This window comes from Esox lucius, chromosome 2, assembly GCF_011004845.1.
Source record: "Esox lucius isolate fEsoLuc1 chromosome 2, fEsoLuc1.pri, whole genome shotgun sequence".
Classification (NCBI taxonomy): domain Eukaryota; kingdom Metazoa; phylum Chordata; class Actinopteri; order Esociformes; family Esocidae; genus Esox; species Esox lucius.
Window position 1 is genome coordinate 38,769,798 of NC_047570.1, and position 19,931 is coordinate 38,789,728.

The 19,931-nt window shown below is 42.1% G+C and overlaps 1 protein-coding gene across 4 annotated transcripts in view; it reads left to right on the forward strand.

The window, feature by feature from the left end:
* The first annotated feature begins 289 nt into the window (after positions 1 to 289).
* LOC105007591 (constitutive coactivator of PPAR-gamma-like protein 1 homolog) overlaps positions 290 to 19,931 on the forward strand; it is a 30,779-nt gene continuing 11,137 nt past the window's right edge. For 2 of the 4 annotated variants that reach the window (XM_029124730.2, XM_029124737.2), the window contains exons 1-13: positions 290 to 1,073; positions 2,458 to 2,704; positions 2,841 to 2,923; positions 5,965 to 6,093; positions 9,481 to 9,571; positions 16,158 to 16,279; positions 16,592 to 16,673; positions 16,915 to 17,173; positions 17,501 to 17,579; positions 17,664 to 17,879; positions 17,968 to 18,139; positions 19,294 to 19,543; positions 19,717 to 19,831. In XM_029124730.2, the coding sequence (XP_028980563.2) occupies positions 600 to 1,073; positions 2,458 to 2,704; positions 2,841 to 2,923; positions 5,965 to 6,093; positions 9,481 to 9,571; positions 16,158 to 16,279; positions 16,592 to 16,673; positions 16,915 to 17,173; positions 17,501 to 17,579; positions 17,664 to 17,879; positions 17,968 to 18,139; positions 19,294 to 19,543; positions 19,717 to 19,831 (2,319 nt within the window). In that variant the 5' untranslated portion in view covers positions 290 to 599. The remainder of the gene's footprint in view (positions 1,074 to 2,457; positions 2,705 to 2,840; positions 2,924 to 5,964; positions 6,094 to 9,480; positions 9,572 to 16,157; positions 16,280 to 16,591; positions 16,674 to 16,914; positions 17,174 to 17,500; positions 17,580 to 17,663; positions 17,880 to 17,967; positions 18,140 to 19,293; positions 19,544 to 19,716; positions 19,832 to 19,931) is intronic. The other 2 variants (XM_029124746.2, XM_029124754.2) reach the window with 2 other exon arrangements.

The window sequence follows — 19,931 nt, forward strand, 5'->3', positions numbered from 1 at the left end:
GACTGTCTTGGCTGTGTATTTGTACTACAGTGATTTACCATAATTCAACTTTTATTTTCCTGAACCAATTCAAAACTTATTTTTTATCATCTTGGCTGTATGCGCAGTTGACATATGCCTAATCCTACAAAATATGTCCGATTTTCCAATAAAAATAATTAATATGCTATTTTCTCTATCGCCTTATGAATGTCTGAAGCATATAAATTATAACCGCTTTATACGGAATGAAGTGCCTATAGACCCCTCCTCTCGATCTTGGAGCACGGCCGTACGTGCTCCGTGCGTCACGGTGCTTCTTTCTCTGACCAGTGCCCAGACCGACATCACAGACATGGCTCCGTGATCAGGCACATGGCGGCAGCCAGCCATGAACCAAAAAAGAACTCACCAAAAACAGTTAATGCATCAATAGCAACCTGATTTTGTTTATTTTGGATTAATCTATTGCTATAACTGCAATAGAACTACAATCGGTTTTAACTGTCACGGGGAAATAAGCTAGCTAGCTTCTTGGAACCTCACTCTTTTACTCAGCTATTTAACTCGGTTTTAAAAACTGTTTTAGTTCGGATCGCTCATTTTTTAGGACAGTCATCATGGGTGTGCAAGGTTTCCAAGAATACATAGAAAAGCACTGCCCTACTGCCGTGGTACCGGTGGAGCTCCAGAAGCTAGCCCGGGGAAGCCTTGTTGGAGGAGGTAGGCAGAGACCACCACAGAGCCCGCTACGGCTGCTGGTTGACGCGGAGAACTGCCTTCACCGGCTTTACGGGGGCTTCTACACGGACTGGGTGAGCGGCGGCCAGTGGAACCACATGCTTGGGTACCTGGCCGCCCTCGCCAAAGCATGTTTCAACGGCAACATTGAATTACTGGTGTGCTTCAATGGCGCCATGGAGAAAGGCCGCCTTCACGAATGGGTCAAGCGACAGGTGAACGAGAGACAGACAGCGCAGCAGATTGTCAGCCATATCCAGAATAAGGGCACCCCGCCGCCGAAGGTCTGGTTCCTTCCACCGGTGTGCATGGTTCACTGCATAAGGCTGGCCCTACTCAGGTTCCACATTGGGGTAAGTTAGCTACGTCTTGTCGGGGATTTTCCTACAAGGAAAGCTGGCTAGGTGGCTGGCTAGTTTAGCCTGGTAGCTAGTTATGGTTGCCGTTTTGTTCGCTGGAGAGCTGTCAACGACGGAACGGCTGAATACCTAGCTAAAACTTCCAGATCTAGTAAACAGATCTCTTTTAAACTTGGATAATAGTGATGAATGGCTAGCTATTACAGTACTGCCATATCTATCCATGCTAACTAGCTAAGTATCCAAAGCAAATCTGCTAACTGTCATGTGAAAACTTGGAATGTGTTTCTAAAAATGTCAACCACATTGAAACATATATTTATTTTGTAAACTCTTCAGTCGGTGTATTTACCCAGCGTTCAGAAAAGATCGACTTGACCTGACTTTAAATCCATTAATTAAAATGTAATTTTGTTATGATTAACAAGAGGACCGAATTAGGCGTTCCAGTCATTATAAAAGTTCATGCAAGGTCACATTTTTATTTACCCCTAATTAAGCACCAGGAAGTAAGATGTCAGTTTATTAAAGAAAAGCTCTCTTTAGACACCACATATGTAACTTTCCAGTCAGTATAACAGCAATCTGCTTCTATGACCATTATTTTTTGGCATTAAGTTCTTTATTAAGTAGGGCTGTACAGAGAATGACTTGATTTTATTCTTTGCCAGTGTCAGTGAAAAGGCAATGAAAGCAGGGTAATTTAGAATGAGGTTGGCATTAAAGAGAGAATGTCCTGTTGTATTTCACACATCCCAGAAAAGATACAGTGGTTTAGAGGAACGTCTCAGCTAAAAAGACAATACTCTTCCCCCATACATTATGACAAGCCAGTCATATTGAGTGTGTTAAGTGTACATAACAAGAGTGTTACTGCTCTAATGATCACTGTTCAACTGTGGAGTGAAAGCCCCGCCCATGCAGTGCTACTATAGGCCGTCCCCTGGAGGCTGACCCTGTGGTTGGCTGTCTCTTGGAAGCTGGCTGTGTGTTTGGCTGCCTGTCTCTGCAACGATGTATCACTTCTGCTAGGAGGAGTCCAGGATCCATTCCTGGGCCCTCGGGTCCAACTTCTGGGCTCTTCCTCTCTGCTTGCCTACTATTACCCGCCCGTCTGATATGGCATACCTCAATCAATTAGTCAAAGGCTTTGTAATAGTTTAATCAGGGGTGTTAGTGCCACCATTTTAACTGAGCTACGTGTGTGTGTGTGTGTGTGTGTGTGTGTGTGTGTGTGTGTGTGTGTGTGTGTGTGTGTGTGTGTGTGTGTGTGTGTGTGTGTGTGTGTGTGTGTGTGCGTGTGTGTGCGTGTGCGTGCGTGCGTGCGTGCGTGCGTGCGCGCGCGTGTTAATAACTGTATAATGTGCTGCATTTTCAGGTAGTTCAGAGCATTGAGGACCACCACTTGGAGGTGATGTCTCTGTGCAGGGAAAATGGCTTCCATGGCCTGGTGGCCTATGACTCGGACTACGCCTTGTCCAACATCCCGTACTACTTCTCAGCACACGCCCTGAAGCTGAGCCGCAACGGAAAGAGCCTCACCACCTCCCAGTACTTGATGCACGAAGTGGCCAGACAACTGGACCTGAACCCAAACCGTTTTGTGATCTTCGCCTCACTTTTGGGTATGTTTGGTGACATCCGGTTTTAGTTCGGTTTAACGGTCAAAGCTACTTCCCTCTAACACACAGAATAACAGTCACTGTAAAGTCCAGGCTAGTTCTGTTGGTGTCATGGTTTAATTCAACCGTCCCGCTTTAGGTAACCACATACTGCCGGATGAAGACTTGGCTGCCTTTCACTGGAGCCTCTTGGGTCCAGAGCATCCTCTAGCATCGCTCAAGGTAAACTAGCTGTTAACTAGCATCGCTCAAGGTAAACTAGCTGTTAACTAGCATCGCTCAAGGTAAACTAGCTGTTAACTAGCATCGCTCAAGGTAAACTAGCTGTTAACTTGCAGGGCTTAAGATAAACTAGCTGTTAACTTGCAGGGCTTAAGATAAACTACCCTTATAAACAAGATTAAAATGTTTTCACCTTTTTGATTGGTAGGTGATATTATTTAAAATAATAGATTATGGTGCTGGTTATAGAATGAATATGGCCATGATAGACATTAACAAATCAATTTATGGAGGTGTCTGCACAGCTGCTTGAATACGCCCCCCCATCCGTTGTCTTGGGTTTGTATACTGTGGCTCTCAAATATATTCACGCCCCTGGGACATTTCAGCATTTATTGTGTTACAGAATGAAATTTAAAGTGATTCAACTAAGAGTTTTTGTCACTAAACGACACAAAAAAAGTGAGTAATAAAATTAAGTAATCTTTCTAAATTAATTCAAAATAGAAAACCATAAATTATTGATTGCTTAAGTATTCACCCCTTTAGTCATTATTTATTAGAGGCAACTTTGGCAGCAGTTACAGCCACAAGTCTATGTCTCTACCAGCTTTGTAAATTCTGCCCATTCCTCTCTGCAACATTTTTCAAGCTCACCTTTGCTTAACCACAAATTTCAACTGTTTCTACACATTATCAATTTGATTGAGGTCCGGGCTTTAACTGGAACACTCCAGGACATTAACCTTTTTGTTTTTATGCCAATCCACTATGGTCTCCATTGTTTGCTTGGGGTCTTCGTCCTGCGGTAAGCTTTTCACTATTCCCAGGTCTCTTGCAGAGATGAGCAGGTTTTCTTCTGGGATTTCGGTTTACTTTGCTGCATCCATTTTGCCATCACGCTTGACAAGCTTTCCTTGCCCTGACGCAAAGAAGCATCCCCAAGTTTGAGCCAAACATGGCGCTTAGTGTTGAGGCCAAAAATCTACGTTTTGTTCTCATCAGACTATAGAATCTTCTTGCACTTGATCTCAGTCTCCCACATGTCTTCTGGGAAGCTCCAGCTGACGATTGAAGATTTTTTTTTTTCTCCACTCTCCTATGAAGTCCACCTTGGTGAAGCCCCCAGTCTGTTGTTGTAGTATGCACAGTGTCTCCCAGCTCAGCCATGGAAGACAAACTTCTTTAGAGTTGCCATAGGCCTCCTGTTGGCCTCCTGTTGGTCTCCCGGACTAGTAACCTTCTCCCCCGGGCAGCCTGTTCTGTACATAGTCACACTTGTGCCAAATTCTCAATTTTTTTAAAGAATGGACTTCACTCTTTACGGGGAATATTCAATGACTTGAAAATTTTCTTATATTCTACGGCTGATTTAGAAGATCCTTTAAAAGATCTTTAGAATTGCTTTAGAAGATCCTGTGGTTGATGTGGAAAGTCATTCTGGGTTTATATTCTACGTTGGTCAGAGTAGCAGTCATTCTGGGTTTATATTCTACGTTGGTCAGAGTAGCAGTCATTCCGGGTTTATATTCTATGTTGGCCAGAGTAACAGTCATTCTGGGTTTATATTCTATGTTGGCCAGAGTAACAGTCATTCTGGGTTTATATTCTATGTTGGCCAAAGTAACAGTCATTCTGGGTTTATATTCTATGTTGGCCAGAGTAACAGTCATTCTGGGTTTATATTCTATGTTGGCCAGGGTAACAGTCATTCTGGATTTATATTCTATGTTGGCCAGGGTAACAGTCATTCTGGGTTTATATTCTATGTTGGCCAGGGTAACAGTCATTCTGGGTTTATATTCTATGTTGGCCAGGGTAACAGTCATTCTGGGTTTATATTCTATGTTGGCCAGGGTAACAGTCATTCTGGGTTTATATTCTATGTTGGCCAGAGTAACAGTCTCTGAACATTAATTTAATAGGATCCCTGTGGTTACTTATCTCTTATTGCGTTTCACATTTGACAAGCTCCCTTTGAGAACCAAGGTTATATTTATCTAACTCAATAGATAAATAAGAATGCTACATAATTTGTCGATATTGCTTTCCAAAGCAGTTTCCTTGGCAACTAGTGAAATAAGATGCTTCCAGAAATGTATGTTCAGAAACTTTAGTCCTGCGATCAGTTAAACCAGTTTGTTGACTCTATCCCACTTCTAATTCACTCTACGATGGACTTACATTTTTGTCTGTTGCACCATCCAGGCAGTAGCCATTAATGAGCACCATCTGGTCCAGGGCACTGGATAACTTATGTAGGGTGCAGATTTGGGGAGATTCTCCATTGAAATACTGCTCTTAATGACTGACATGTAAAAGAGCAAGGTACATGTAGAACATGGTCAGATTTTCCCATAACCTGCTACTTATGTTTGGAAACATATTGTAACTAAGCAACGAGTGCTGCATAGCAACCCTAACCAGGAATCTTCTAATCTCATTAACTCGCTTTGCTCATGTCGGACTTAGTTATAACTAGTCTTATTTTTATTTGGTGCAGTGGTGTAAATTCTAATCATAACATCACACATAGCTACGCCCAACCTAGCGCTTAAGACCAACTTTTGTAAAACAAGCTGTGGCAAACGGACGCAGAATTGTAAAGTCCCGAAAAGCAAAAGGTCCCAAAAAGCTTAAGTTCCCCAAAAAACTTAGCCTAGTGGTAAAGAACATTGGGCCAGTTAATCGCTTTTTCTAATCTCTTTGAAGAATGAACTCTCTCGTACTGTCCCTGCGAAAGGCAGTCAACAATAATTGCTCACAGGTGGCTGCTGTGAATAGGAGTGTGAAAACTTGCCTGGTAAAATAAAAGTAAAAAATCTAATAAAGATTGAACTTGGCTGCGTCCCTCCTGCCCTATTACACATGTAGCTACACAATGATGAATTGCTGGAAATATTTTGGCAGCTCTCTCTGTTTGTTCAGACAGGAGAGTTGACTAACATTTTCACGTGGTTATTTGTTGACCAGATGCGAAGGTTTCCTTTTTGTTTGAAGCCATCGGACCTGTTGTGTTCCTAACTGTGTTTGACCTGTAGGTGCGTGCCCACCAGCTGGTGCTCCCGCCATGTGATGTGGTGATCAAGGCGGTGGCTGACTATGTACGAAACATGAAGGACTTCAGCGACCTGGAGGCCATCGCTAATGACATTTTTAGACACTCACAGGTAAATGTGCACCTGTCACAGATACACAACACTCACAGGTAAATGGGCACCTGTCACAGATACACAACACTCACAGGTAAATGGGCACCTGTCACAGATACACAACACTCACAGGTAAATGGGCACCTGTCACAGATACACAACACTCACAGGTAAATGGGCACCTGTCACAGATACACAACACTCACAGGTAAATGGGCACCTGTCACAGATACACAACACTCACAGGTAAATGGGCACCTGTCACAGATACACAACACTCACAGGTAAATGGGCACCTGTCACAGATACACAACACTCACAGGTAAATATGTAACAACTTAGATTTCCAAGGTACACATAACACAGCAGTCTTTTTGTCCTGGTCAGTGTGTGTCAAAGGGATGTTAGAGTTTAAAAAGGCTTTGACCATGAAGGAAAGGGCTTTTATTGCTTTTATTAGTGCATGTCAGACACATTAACAAAAATAAGCTTTTCAAAATGATGTCCATCTTTAGAATTCCTAGCTTTGATTCTTGAGTCCATTTCTACACCACCCTGCATTTCCCTCCCTTAGCTCTAGTGGGCGGGTACAGATTGAGGTCCAATTTCCAAATTGACTGCTAAGGCCCACACCCTATGCACTTTTGGTGAATCTTCCATCTAGCCTATCAGAGGCTGATGACTTGATGGCTTACCCCTGTCAAATCCTCTCAGATCTCTACTTTATTGGAGTGTAGGACTTAAGGGTGATTTATGTTTCCTGGCAATATCATCCGAGAGCTAGCGATTGTAAAATGAAGTTCTGGACTTGGGAGAAAGGGAATATTTCAAGGGAGATGAGGAACTACATTCTATCAAAATGATTAAATGATCCTAGAACTATCTGGTATGGATCAGTGATCTAGTCTATAACTAAATGTAACTCACTCTAAAGGCTACTCAGTTGATCTAGAAGGGCAGTTGTAGTCTGCTGTATTCATTCTTAAAACCGAACTAAAGTATTGTGTAATTGTTCTGGTGCTCAGCTAATTTTTGGATCCATATGTTCTAAAACTACACATCAAGATTTTTAGCCACTCAATGAGGGCAATCAGTCTGTACTATGGAGAGCTTAACCAGCTAGCGTCCAGCTTACTGAAAATAACCTGGAATTTAACACCCATAAAATGTTTTAGGTGACCCTGTGAGTCTAGGACCGTAGAATATGTACCCTCTTTCAGAAAACATTTGAAACCTGGATAAATCCACCGCCAAAAACACACCATTGCCTTTGTGAACTAATACTAGCATTGTTTATTATTGTCTTCCTTCTGGCCCAGACTTTGCTGATAACGTCTTCATTGAGTTGATGTACTTACTACCACTGAGTTGATGTACTTACTACCACTGAGTTGATGTACTTACTACCACTGAGTTGATGTACTTACTACCACTGAGTTGATGTACTTACTACCACTGAGTTGATGTACTTACTACCACTGAGTTGATGTACTTACTACCACTGAGTTGATGTACTTACTACCACTGAGTTGATGTACTTACTACCACTGAGTTGATGTACTTACTACCACTGAGTTGATGTACTTACTACCACTGAGTTGATGTACTTACTACCACTGAGTTGATGTACTTACTACCACTGAGTTGATGTACTTACTACCACTGAGTTGATGTACTTACTACCACTGAGTTGATGTACTTACTACCACTGAGTTGATGTACTTACTACCACTGAGTTGATGTACTTACTACCACTGAGTTGATGTACTTACTACCACTGAGTTGATGTACTTACTACCACTGAGTTGATGTACAGTTCTGCTCATAAGTTTGCATACCCTGGCAGAAATGTGACATTTTGGCATTGATTTAGAAAATATGACTGATCATGCAAAAATCATGACTTTTATTTAAGGATAATGATCATATGAAGCCATTATCACAAAGGTGTTTGGCTCCTTTTTAAATCATTATGATGACAGAAAACACCCAAATGGCCCTGATGAAAAGTTTACATAACTTTGAATGTTTGGCCTTGTTACAGACACACAAGGTGACACACAGGTGAAAATGGCAATTAAAGGTGAATTTCCCACACCTGTGACTTTTTAAATTGCAAATAGTGTCTGTGTATATGAGTCAATGATTTTGTTAACTCTAACATGGATGCACTGAGCAGGCTAGACACTGAGCCAGGTGGGGTAGAAAATAACAGTCAAAAGACCTGCATAACAAGTTAATGGAACTTTATAAAAATGGAATAGGATATCCAAAGCCTTGCCAGTCAGTACTGTTCAATCACTTATTAAGAAATGGAAAATTCTGGGATCTCTTGATACCAAGACAAGGTCAGTTAGACCAAGAAAGATTTTAGCCAAAACTGACAGAACAATTGTTCGGTATACAAAGAAAACCCACAGGTAACCTCAGGAGAAATACAGGCTGCTCTGGAAAAAGACGGTGTGGTTGTTTCAAGGAGTAAAATATGACGATAGTTGAACAGAAATGAGCTGCATGGTCGCGTTGCCAGAAAGAAGCCTTTACTGTGCCAATGCCACAAAAAAGCCCAGTTACAATATGCCTGACAACACCTAGACACGCCTCACAGCCTCTGGCACACTGTAATTTGATGTGACGAGACCAAAATATAGCTTTATGGTCAAAACCATAAGCGCTATGTTTGGCGAGGGGTCATAAAGGACTATAGTGAACAGAATACCATCCCCACTGTGAAGCATGGTGGTGGATCACTGATGTTTTGGGGGTGTGTGTACTCTAAAGGCACAGGGAATCTTGTGAAAATGTATGGCAAGTTGAATGCAGCATGTTATCAGAAAACACTGGCAGTCAATTTGCATTCTTCTGCACAAAAACTGTGCATGGGAAACTCTTGGACTTTCCAGCACGACAATGACCCTAAGCACAAGGCCAAGTTGACCCTCCAGTGGTTACAGCAGAAAAAGGTGAAGGTTCTGGAGTGGCCATCAGTCTCCTGACCTTAATATCATCGAGCCACTCTGGGAAGATCTCAAAGTGTGGTTCATGCACAATATGCACAATATGTGTATATATATATTTTTTTTTTAATAAATTGCTGGCTTCATAATATGTATGAACTAAATGCGAGTAACTCTGGCTGAAAGCATCTGTAAATTAATTTAAATGTTAATGTCTTAAACAGCGATTCTGGACATACAAGTAATTTTAACTACTTTTTTTCTATTTTCCAAATGTTTATATGTTGATTATCTTATTGCAAACTTGGAAGTTACATTAACCCATATAGTGAGTATTATTATAAGCCTGTTTTGTTGGCCAACAACTAAACAGATGACCTGGTTTCGGGTGATGGGACATTGATCTTTCTTTATAAAAATCTTTTAACATACCCGTTTCCTATTCCAGTCCAGAACGGATGACAAAGTAGTACGCTTTAAGAAAGCGGTGGAATACTACTCAGCAGCCAACCAGCCACCTTACTGCTCCCTGTACCAAGGTAAGAGTTTTCATATTTATTCACCCACCATATGCTGCAGAGAGCCAAAACAGCCATAGGAACAGAACTGTTATTTCGTCATGGAGATAAGAGTTGTTGTTGTTATCCCTGGCTGGTTTTGATCCGTGGTTTTCTATGTGGCAGACTGTCTTTAACCATAATGCAATTTCAACAGCGGGAATGCAACTTTTACCTCAGCCATTACATATTTGCTGAAATAACGTGGACAACAGAACTTTTATTAATGGAACTAAAGTGTACTCTGTCCGTCCGTCCAATAACAGTTGAATAGCTAATCACTAAGCTATGTGAACTACGAGGAAATCGCATACTGCAAGCGCATACTTCATGGATGATGATGAAGTACGGACTGCTTTCCATATAATAAGTTAATATGCCAGTATTGGGACTGATTGGGACATACTACATCATCAGAAAATTGCTTCTCAACATTAGATCATTTTGTCACACATAAACATCACGCCAAGTTTGAATATTTAGATGGACACCATTAAGCATTGTGTTAAACTGACTAACGTTTCTTATTATGTTTACTTCCACCACAAATAGCATATATGAACTGTATGGATTTTATTAGCCAGTAATAGACCTACTAGTATCTACTAACTACTTGGAATAGTCATAACAATTGTGCAATTTCTAGCGAGACTGGAGATTAACTTCACACCGTCAAATTTCAAGGCACAACAACGTTTGTTTTTCTTTCATTTGTGAATTAGATTGATAATAACCACTGATAATTTTTAAGTACTAGACACCAAAACCGTTGAAACATTATAAATAAAAAAATAAAGGGTGGGAGCTCCTAGCTGCATTTCTTGTGAACTTACATTTCATATAAATAATGAATGACCAAGCCTCCCAAATCAAGTACAAACTTTGTCAGGTTTCTGTTTCTTTAACCTTTCTGTGGTGTTGCCTGCTGCAAACAAAAGGTTTCAGAAGAGAAAGTTAATAGTGTCAAAGAACTAAAATATGCTTTAATATATTAGAGCACATGCTTCACTTATATATGCTTCACTTACAGCACAAAAGCAATGGAAAATGTTTGTGTGTAAGTTGGTTCCTGTTCTATGAGCGTAATGTATTGACATGATATCAGGGAACCAAACATTATTACTGGCTGCTATTGCGTCATGCTTAGAGTATGACCAGCCTTGTTATAAGTGACGTGCAAGAATTAACGTAACGTTTTTTGCTTGTCAGCTGACCAAATTAACAGTAAACAAATACATTTATTAAAGTTACGCTAACTATCGCATTCAATTAATAAGCTCATTAATTGAAGACTCAACATTAGCTACTGGTGTAACACTCACATTCGTTAGTTGTCTAGTTGCATTTGCACTGACGTTACACAAAAATATCACTGCATAAATAAACTCAATCGTTAGCGTTACCTATGTTTTACTGCAACACACAGCATTAGGCAGTGACTTTTGCGTATCAGATGAGGCTGATTTAACATGTTTGCCCTATTAAATGGGGTCTGGAAAAATGTCTTTCCCAAAGTAAGGCATTTTCGGTGGAGTAACGTTAGTCCACAAAAACAAAACTGGGTATTGTCATTGAAAAATATCATAATGAGGGTAATGTTTGTTGCCATGCCAGTTCAGATTTTTGTGACGTTTATAGCAATGTCAGTTTAGATTATTGTGGCGTTTATAGCAATGTCAGTTTAGATTATTGTGACGTTTATAGCAATGTCAGTTTAGATTATTGTGGCGTTTATAGCAATGTCAGTTTAGATTATTGTGGCGTTTATAGCAATGTCAGTTTAGATTATTGTGACGTTTATATCAATGTCAGTTTAGATTATTATGACGTTTATAGCAATGTCAGTTTAGATTATTGTGACGTTTATATCAATTTCAGTTTAGATTATTATGACGTTTATAGCAATGTCAGTTTAGATTATTGTGACGTTTATATCAATTTCAGTTTAGATTATTGTGACGTTTATAGCAATGTCAGTTTAGATTATTGTGACGTTTATAGCAATGTCAGTTTAGATTATTGTGGCGTTTATAGCAACGTCAGCATTCATACCTCTAGTCTCAGCCGCGCATCTCTGCGTTCCTTTTTCCTAGTCTCTCTTAAAATATGACAAACACAGTTGATTGGCTATTTACTTGTGATGTATAACCAGTCTGATAATTCTGTGGGTGGGACATTAAGCAATATAAGCAGAAACCTTTCAGAGAGATGTGACTGCCAGAGAAGCACATTTAGAACTAAGTATTTTATCTGCAGTCATATCAGACAAATTAACTATTACGATTTTTGTCAGAATTATGAATATCTGAGCCAATTGTCGGCCAGGCTGATAATCGATCCAATGTACACAATCGTTCAAAGGTTTGGGCTCACTTAGAAATATCCTGGTCTTCCATGGAAACATACATGAAATGTGCTTGAATAGGAAATATTGCAAAATGAATAGGAAATATAGTCATTGACAAGGTTAGAAATAATGAGTTTTAATTGAAATAATAATTGTGTGCTTCGTCAAAGAATCCTCAATTTGCAGTAATTACAGTCTTGCAGACCTTTGCCAATCTAGTTGTCTTTTTGTTGAGGTAATCTGAAGAGATGTCACCCCATGCTTCCTAAGCACCTCCCACATGTTGGATTGGCTTGATGGGTATTTACATAACCTACAGTCACGCAGCTCCCAGAACAGCTCAACAGGGTTGAGATCCTGTGAATGTGCTGGCCATTCCATTATAGACAGAATATCAGCTGACAGCTTCTTCTCTAGATAGTTCTTGTATAGTTTGGAGCTGTGCTTTGGGACATTATCCTGTTGTAGGAGCAAATTTGCTCCAGTCAAGTTCCGTCCACAGGCTATGGCATGGCGTTGCAAAATGATAGCTTTCTTTCTTCAAAAACCCTTTTACCCTGTACAAATCTCTCATTGTACCATGGCCAAAGCACTCCCAGATCTCCCACTTTACCCCAAATCACATACCCCCAAATAAACCCCAAATCTCCCCCTTTACCCCCAATCACATTTCCTCCACCATGTTTGGCAAATGACGTCAAGCACTCGTCCGGCATCTGTTCATTTGGTCTGCATCGCACAAAAACCTCCAAAAAACGGCCGGCTTTTCTCAGTTTTGTTTGGTCGAATCACAGACAACTGTCCCGCAAAGTACAGCCTGTAACGTTGTTGTTAGCAGTAGGCTTACTGCTCTAACAACAATGGGTACTTCAGTCAAATTCGTGTCCTTATGTGTTTTTTGCAATGGGGTGTTGTTGTGAAATTGGTCTTAAGTTAAATTTGTACTGGCATTAAAAGGAGTTTTACATTTTACTTGATGAAATCTGCAAAAACCCTGTGGGGTGCCTTTAGGGAGGTTTCCTACTGAGATGTCATTGCAGATCATTCATTGGTTGTTTAAGGGGGGGGGGGGGGGTTGCGGTCACTGCGATTGCCACATTTCGAGACATTGCTGTGGAGTGACATTTGTCAGCTCTCAGGAGCCCCCTAACAGCCTGGGGCCCCAAGCAGTCGCCTGTCTTACCTGTTCACAAGCTACACATCTGGTTCTGTGCATCTGAATCTACAACGTGGGTGTATTCTGCTGCGCAATAAGCATGTTTTGGACATTATAGGAAAATGAGTGGCATATCGTAACTCCGTTGGTCACGTGCGTATTGAACCGTATGGGGCATATCGAACGGTTCGATAACATACTGTGTAGCGTTGCGTCCCTCCTGTATATACAATACATACTGTCTCCACAATACATACTGTCTCCACAATACATACTGTCTCCACAATACATACTGTCTCCACAATACATACTGTCTCCACAATACATACTGTCTCCACAATACATACTGTCTCCACAATACATACTGTCTCCACAATACATACTGTCTCCACAATACATACTGTCTCCACAATACATACTGTCTCCACAATACATACTGTCTCCACAATACATACTGTCTCCACAATACATACTGTCTCCACAATACATACTGTCTCCACAATACATACTGGCCCTCATTTATCAAAAGTGCGTACACCAAATTTCCAGCGTACACCTGGCGTACACCCAAAACCACGGTGACTTTGAGATTTATCAATATGGACGTTGGCGTACGGCACTCTCAAATCCTACGCCAGCTCAGGAGGTGGTGTACGCACGTTTTGAGTTAGTGCGGAAATGCGCAGAAAAAAAAATCCTAACGCACTGACAAACTAAAAGATATGATATATTATGACCCACTGTAAAAAAAACAACAACATAATTACAAACTTCAGTGTTTATTTTTGTGCAACATGGACTTCAATGTTTAATTGGTGTGACTTTACCAAAGCATTTGATTTATATGTATTCCTTCAGATGCGAGCCTGTGCGCTTTACATGACGTTTCAGTGTTAGGCCCGGCAGTTGCGCACGGACTGGGTTCAATAATAAAAGGCTTTTAATGACCAAAATATAATTCAGACTGACAAAATAATAAAAATGACATTCTTCTTCTTTTAAATAATAATAATAGAAATAATAATAATAACGACATTCTTCTTCTAAATAACAATAAACGTCATTAATAATAAATATCATAAAATACGAATATTATAAATTGTCATGCAATTATTAATGTGAATGAATGGTACTCCACATCACATCATCTTTTATTCCGCTTTTTAAACTGCCAAATGAAACAATTTTATTTATTTCTACCTCCATGGTGATCGTCTCAATCTCCACGTCAGAGAAGTTTCTTTTTTTTTTTTTTTATCTACAATCCATACTGTCTCTACAATCCATACTGTCTCTACAATCCATACTGTCTCTACAATCCATACTGTCTCTACAATACATACTGTCTGGTCACAAATAATATCACCAACTGAGTCTATTTCTGTCCTCCCTTCATTAGTTCACACCTCTCCTTCTCATAGCCCAAGCAGTTGCCTGCCTGACCTGTTCACAGCTCTCTGGTCTTGGCCATTGTGGAGAGGTTGGAGTCTGTTTGATTGTGTGGACAGGTGTCTTTTATACAGGTAGCGAGTTCAAACAGGTGCAGTTAATACAGGTATTGAGTGGAGAACAGGAGGGCTTCTTAAAGAAAAACTGACAGGTCTGTGAGAGCCATAATTCTTACTAGTTGGTAGGTGATCAAATACTTATGTCATGCAATAAAATGCAAATTAATTACTTAAAAATCATACAATGTGATTTTCTGGATTTTTGTTTTAGATTCGGTCACTCACAGTTGAAGAGTACCTATGATAAATCAAACATTCAGTGTTACAGACCTCTACATGCTTTGTAAGTGGGAAAACCTACAAAATCGGCAGTGTATAAAATAGTTGTTCTCCCCACTGTACCATGATGAAATTCACACAAGTTGGAACTGCCTGTGATTACAATTGTTTATTTTGATGTTTATTTTGACTTTGAATCCAGAATCCAGCCCTCAATCGGTTGGTGATTTTGGTTTTCATTGACCATTGTTGCACCATTTTGTTCTCAACGAAGTATACAATGAGAACCATAAGGTTTTCTTCTTTAATATATTTCGTTTATCGAGACCTTTTGTGTTATTTAAGTGTTCCCTTAATTTTTGGAACAGTAAATGTCAATAACATCACAACACAGACACACACTTGCTGATAATTGTGTGGGGACACTTTCTGAAACACACACACAAACGTACTGATACACTCATAAACCCCTAATGACACACACACACACACACACAAAGACATACTGATACCTGTGGGTAGCATGATAATATTGTATCATAATGTCACTGGCAATTCCTTGCCCCGAAGAAACCTGAACATTCTAGATTAAATCTGTACTGCATCCCAGCTCAAGATCACAGGCTTATAACCTAGTGTGCAGGCCAGGTCTAGACAAAGAGAGACGGGGACAGTGAGAGACAGGGAAAGAAAAGGACAGAACCAGCAGAAAAGAATGAGAGAGTGAGCAGATTAGAGAGAGACAGCAGGCAGGAAGCCAACTAGCAGAGTAGCTCTCAGTAATGTGGGATATTTTCCCAGACCGCCAGGCCTTGTGTGCTCTCTGGAATGGCTGCTATGCCCCATGCATACAAACAGGCTGCACGGAAAGGCTCCATCAGCTCACTATAGCTCTGGTAAAATTGCTCACTCTGGACCTGAGTTAAACGCTGTCATTATTAATGGATGGTAGAGTGACTGTTTTCCTAGCATCGGGTAGACTGCTAACAGGTCAGAGCCATGTCTTCGTTAAGCCTGAAAAGTGGAGCGCCTTCTGACCGCAAAACGAAGTTGGATGTGTCCTGTCTGTGCCTTGTCAGTTCAAAGTGACATAGTTAAGGGCTGCTGTTTACACACCGTTCCAACCATGTAGTTACACCACTGCCGTCTGGACCTCTTCCTGGTCGGCTGCCTTCCTGTACGTTGTACAACCCTCGTCTAGCATCGCTGATTTCAATAATTAGCTGGATGAAAGTTGGCCACATCTGGTGTTGAAGAGACCTGGGGAACTCTGAGAAGTGGGTTGGGGGGCTTGGTGTCGTCAGTCTTTACAGTGAATTGGGTGTCTCCCCTCCCCAGCCAGACCAAACCTGATCGGCGGGGGACCTCCAGGGGAGGCAGTCCTTCCACAGTACCCAGCTGTAGCTCCGCCCCCTCAGACACTCAACATTCCAGCCTCTCACCTCCCGGGCCCACCTGGGGTAAGATGGCTGCCGCGCTCCTCATCAGAGTTTTCTTCCAATTATGTGTTGTCTAATAGTCAAGTTAATCCTAGTTTTTCAAAGAGTCCATAGACTGAGAAAGCTGATGTTGATGAGATGAGATCCCTGTTCCTCTCTAGGTTTCTTCCTAGGGAGTTTTTCCTAGCCACTATGTTTCGACATCTCATAGCTTTTTGGGGTTTTAGGCTGGTGTCTGTATAACAGCTTTGTGACAGCTGCTTATGTGAAAAGGGCTTCATGAAACATTGACAGATTGATTAGCTGAATGTGGTGGTCTGTGTTGTTTCCCAGGTCCAGTCTGCCTACCCGAACCCCCCAGGGGTAGAGCCAGGCCCGGGGACTGGTACTGGGGCAACTCCTGGTTCTTCTGCTGGTACTGTTCTTAGTCCTGGTAGTTTTAAATTCAGAATGACCTTCATTCTCCAAGTCAAATTAAATGTACCCGGAATTTGACTGAGCAAAGGGACTGTGAAAAGAAGACCCTTAAACAGCCAGAATATAGAAACATGAATTTACAATCTACAACCAGTGTATGCAGTACTCACACAGCAAACAGAACAATTAAACGTGATTGATTGTAAGCGGATCAACAATTGATGCTGTAATATTTCCAGGTTCCGTTAGTGGTTTGGCCGTGGACCCAGTGGGGGAGCTGGTCCCTGGCAGCTTCAGGAACATTCCCCCAGAGGAGAAGCATACTCCGTTGTATGAGAGGTCTTCTCCCATCAACCCCTCTGTCCCCCCAGGGACCACGGTCGTCACCAGCCCCGCTCACAACCACGCCGACCCAGCCTTCTTCAGCACCTCCTCTCCCTCCTCCTCCACCTCCTCAGAGAATGAGGAGATTGAGGAGAACACAGGCTCCAATGCCAAGTATGTTTAGTTGTAGTACGAAGTGGGCCATGTCACTGTAACAGTATGACACAAAAACCGGTGGATTGCTAAGTTGAATGAGCTATCAAACCCTGTAGTTACATACACTAGGGCATCTTTTAAAATATTTTATAATACAGCTACTGAATCACCTTTAAATGAAGAGCAGTACAGATGGGCGGTTTGTCAACAGAATGTCAGTTGGTCTGGTTTGTACCATCAATACAGACTACATCTGGACACACAACACTGGTTTTACTGCCAAGTGGTAACATTCCAATAGATGAACATAAGACGTTCCTGTACTAACATCTTTCTGTCCTGCAGCCATGTGCATGAGGCTAAAGGTGGATGGGACAAACTGTCAGAGAGCACCGCAGAGGGGGAGCTGGGATACCAAACCAAGGTGTGGCCCGGCTGACGTCCAATTTCTGTTTCACAATGTTTGCTATAATGTACTGAACCCAACCCTGATTCCCCCACCTCCCAGGGTGACCTTGTCATGACCTCCCCTCTGGGTCAGGGTTTAGAGGCCATGGGTCACCTGAACGCCCACATCCCGTCTCTGCTGTCGATGCCGACCAGAAACCACATGGACATCACTACCCCTCCGCTCCCCACGGTGGCGCCAGAGGTTCTCAGAGTGGCTGAACACAGACACAAAAAGGGCCTAATGTACCCCTACATCTACCACATTCTAACTAAGGTGATGTGTGTGTGTGTGTGTGTTCAGTGTTCTGTGTTTTTATTGAAGACAGTTGGCAGCCCTCATTCTGGTGACATTGTGTTTTCAGGGGGAGATCAAGCTGTCCGTCACCATTGAGGACGAGGCCAACACGGAGTTGCCGTCGGCGGTGCCACTGTTCAGGCCCATCCGCCAGTATGTCTATGGGGTCCTCTTCAGTCTCGCCGAAGCCAAGAAGAAGGCGGAGAGACTCGCCATGAGACGCAACCGCCTGCCTGAATGTAAGAACCTCCAAGGAAGCATGAAATTTGTCCGTCAGGATAAATCCACTGAATGTTTGAGTTGAATATCATTGTGCACCCCGGCTGCTTTTTAAATGTTACTCAAAAATGTTTTGCTTTGTATTCAGACCCTTTGCCATGACTCTACAAATTATCTCAGATATCTCCGATAGATCTGTGTTTGACGCATAGATCTGAGAAAGGTTATAAAAAAACATTTGCTAAAGCAAGGAAAGTTCTCGTAAGTACAGTGGTCTCCATTATTTTGAAATTAAAGAAGATTAGAACCTCTAAGAGGTGGTTGTCCAGACTAAGTAGACAAAGAAACCAGCCAGAATGTCCTTGGTCAGGGAAGTGATCAATGGCCACTCTAACAGTGCTTCAGAGTTTTCTCTACATAGATGGGAGAACCTGCCAGAAGGACAATCTTTTCAGCTCTCCATCAACCCTTGAATCTCTGATCTGATGAGACCAAAGTTGAAGTATTAGATCTGAATGCCAAGTGCGATTTCTGGTGAAAAGACCTGGCTAATAATCTGTCAGTGATAGATTTTATAAAGGCCTTTTTACATCAACAGTTGTCACAAAGTGCTTTTACAAACACCCAGTCTAAATAATAACATCCCTATATTAAAGCATAGTGGTGGAAGCATCATGCTATGGGGATGCTTCTCAGTGACAGGGACTGGGGGACTGTTCAGGATTGAGCGGAGGATGAATGGAGAAAAATACTGGGGGATCCTTGGTGAAAACCTGATCCAGTGGGCACCAGACCTCAGTCTGGGGGTGAAGATTCATCTCTCAGCAGGACCATGACCTAAAACACACAGCCTATACAAAACTTGAATGGCTTTGAAACAAGTCTGTTAATGTCCATGAGTGGCCCAGCCAAAGCCCGGACTAGAAGTCTATTGAACAGTTCACTGATGTTCCTGATCTGAGAGAGCTTAAGATCATTGCAAGGGAGAATGGGAGAAATGCCCAAATCCAGGTGTACAACGCTGTTCAATACCCCTGATCGCTAGAACATTACCTGTCTTTTCAAAAAAGTATATAAAAACGGGATAACGAGGAAAAACAGTTGGGGAGACCCTGGGCTAGGAATTAGGGTTAGAGGTTATGGTCCCACTACATTTTTGAATGTTGTGTTCCAGACCCCCCTGTGGTGGTGAAGGAGTGGGCGGCCTACAAAGGAAAGTCCCCTCACACCCCGGAGCTGGTGGAGGCGTTGCCCTTCAGGGAGTGGACCTGCCCCAACCTGAAGAAGCTGTGGCTAGGCAAGGCTGTCGAGGACAAGAACCGTAGGATGAGGGCCTTTCTGGCCTGCATGAGGTCCGACACCCCATCCATGCTCAACCCAGCCTGTGTCCCCACGCAACTACTGGTGCTGTGCTGTGTGCTGAGGTGCGGGGCTTCGCTCATACGGAGACAGGCCTTCAGCCTGGGTTCCTTCTGAATGCGTGATGTCTGTTGTTTCTGTGTTAGGACATGCGATGTGTTTGTGGTATGGCAGATCAGATTGTCACCCAGAGCATGTCGTCATGTAATATTTCACCTTGTGTTGTCTTCTGCTTTAGGTTTATGTTACAGTGGCCAGGCTTGAGAATTTTGCGTCGTAACGAACTTGACGCCTTTTTGGCCCAGGCGTTGTCCCCAAAGCTGTATGAACCTGACCAGCTGCAGGAACTCAAGGTGATTTTGGAGTGATCTTCGTTTAGGATATTTCCTGTTTTGAGGAGTATCTTGGAACTAGCTGACTGCTATCACAGACCCATAGCTCTGGACTGGGGTT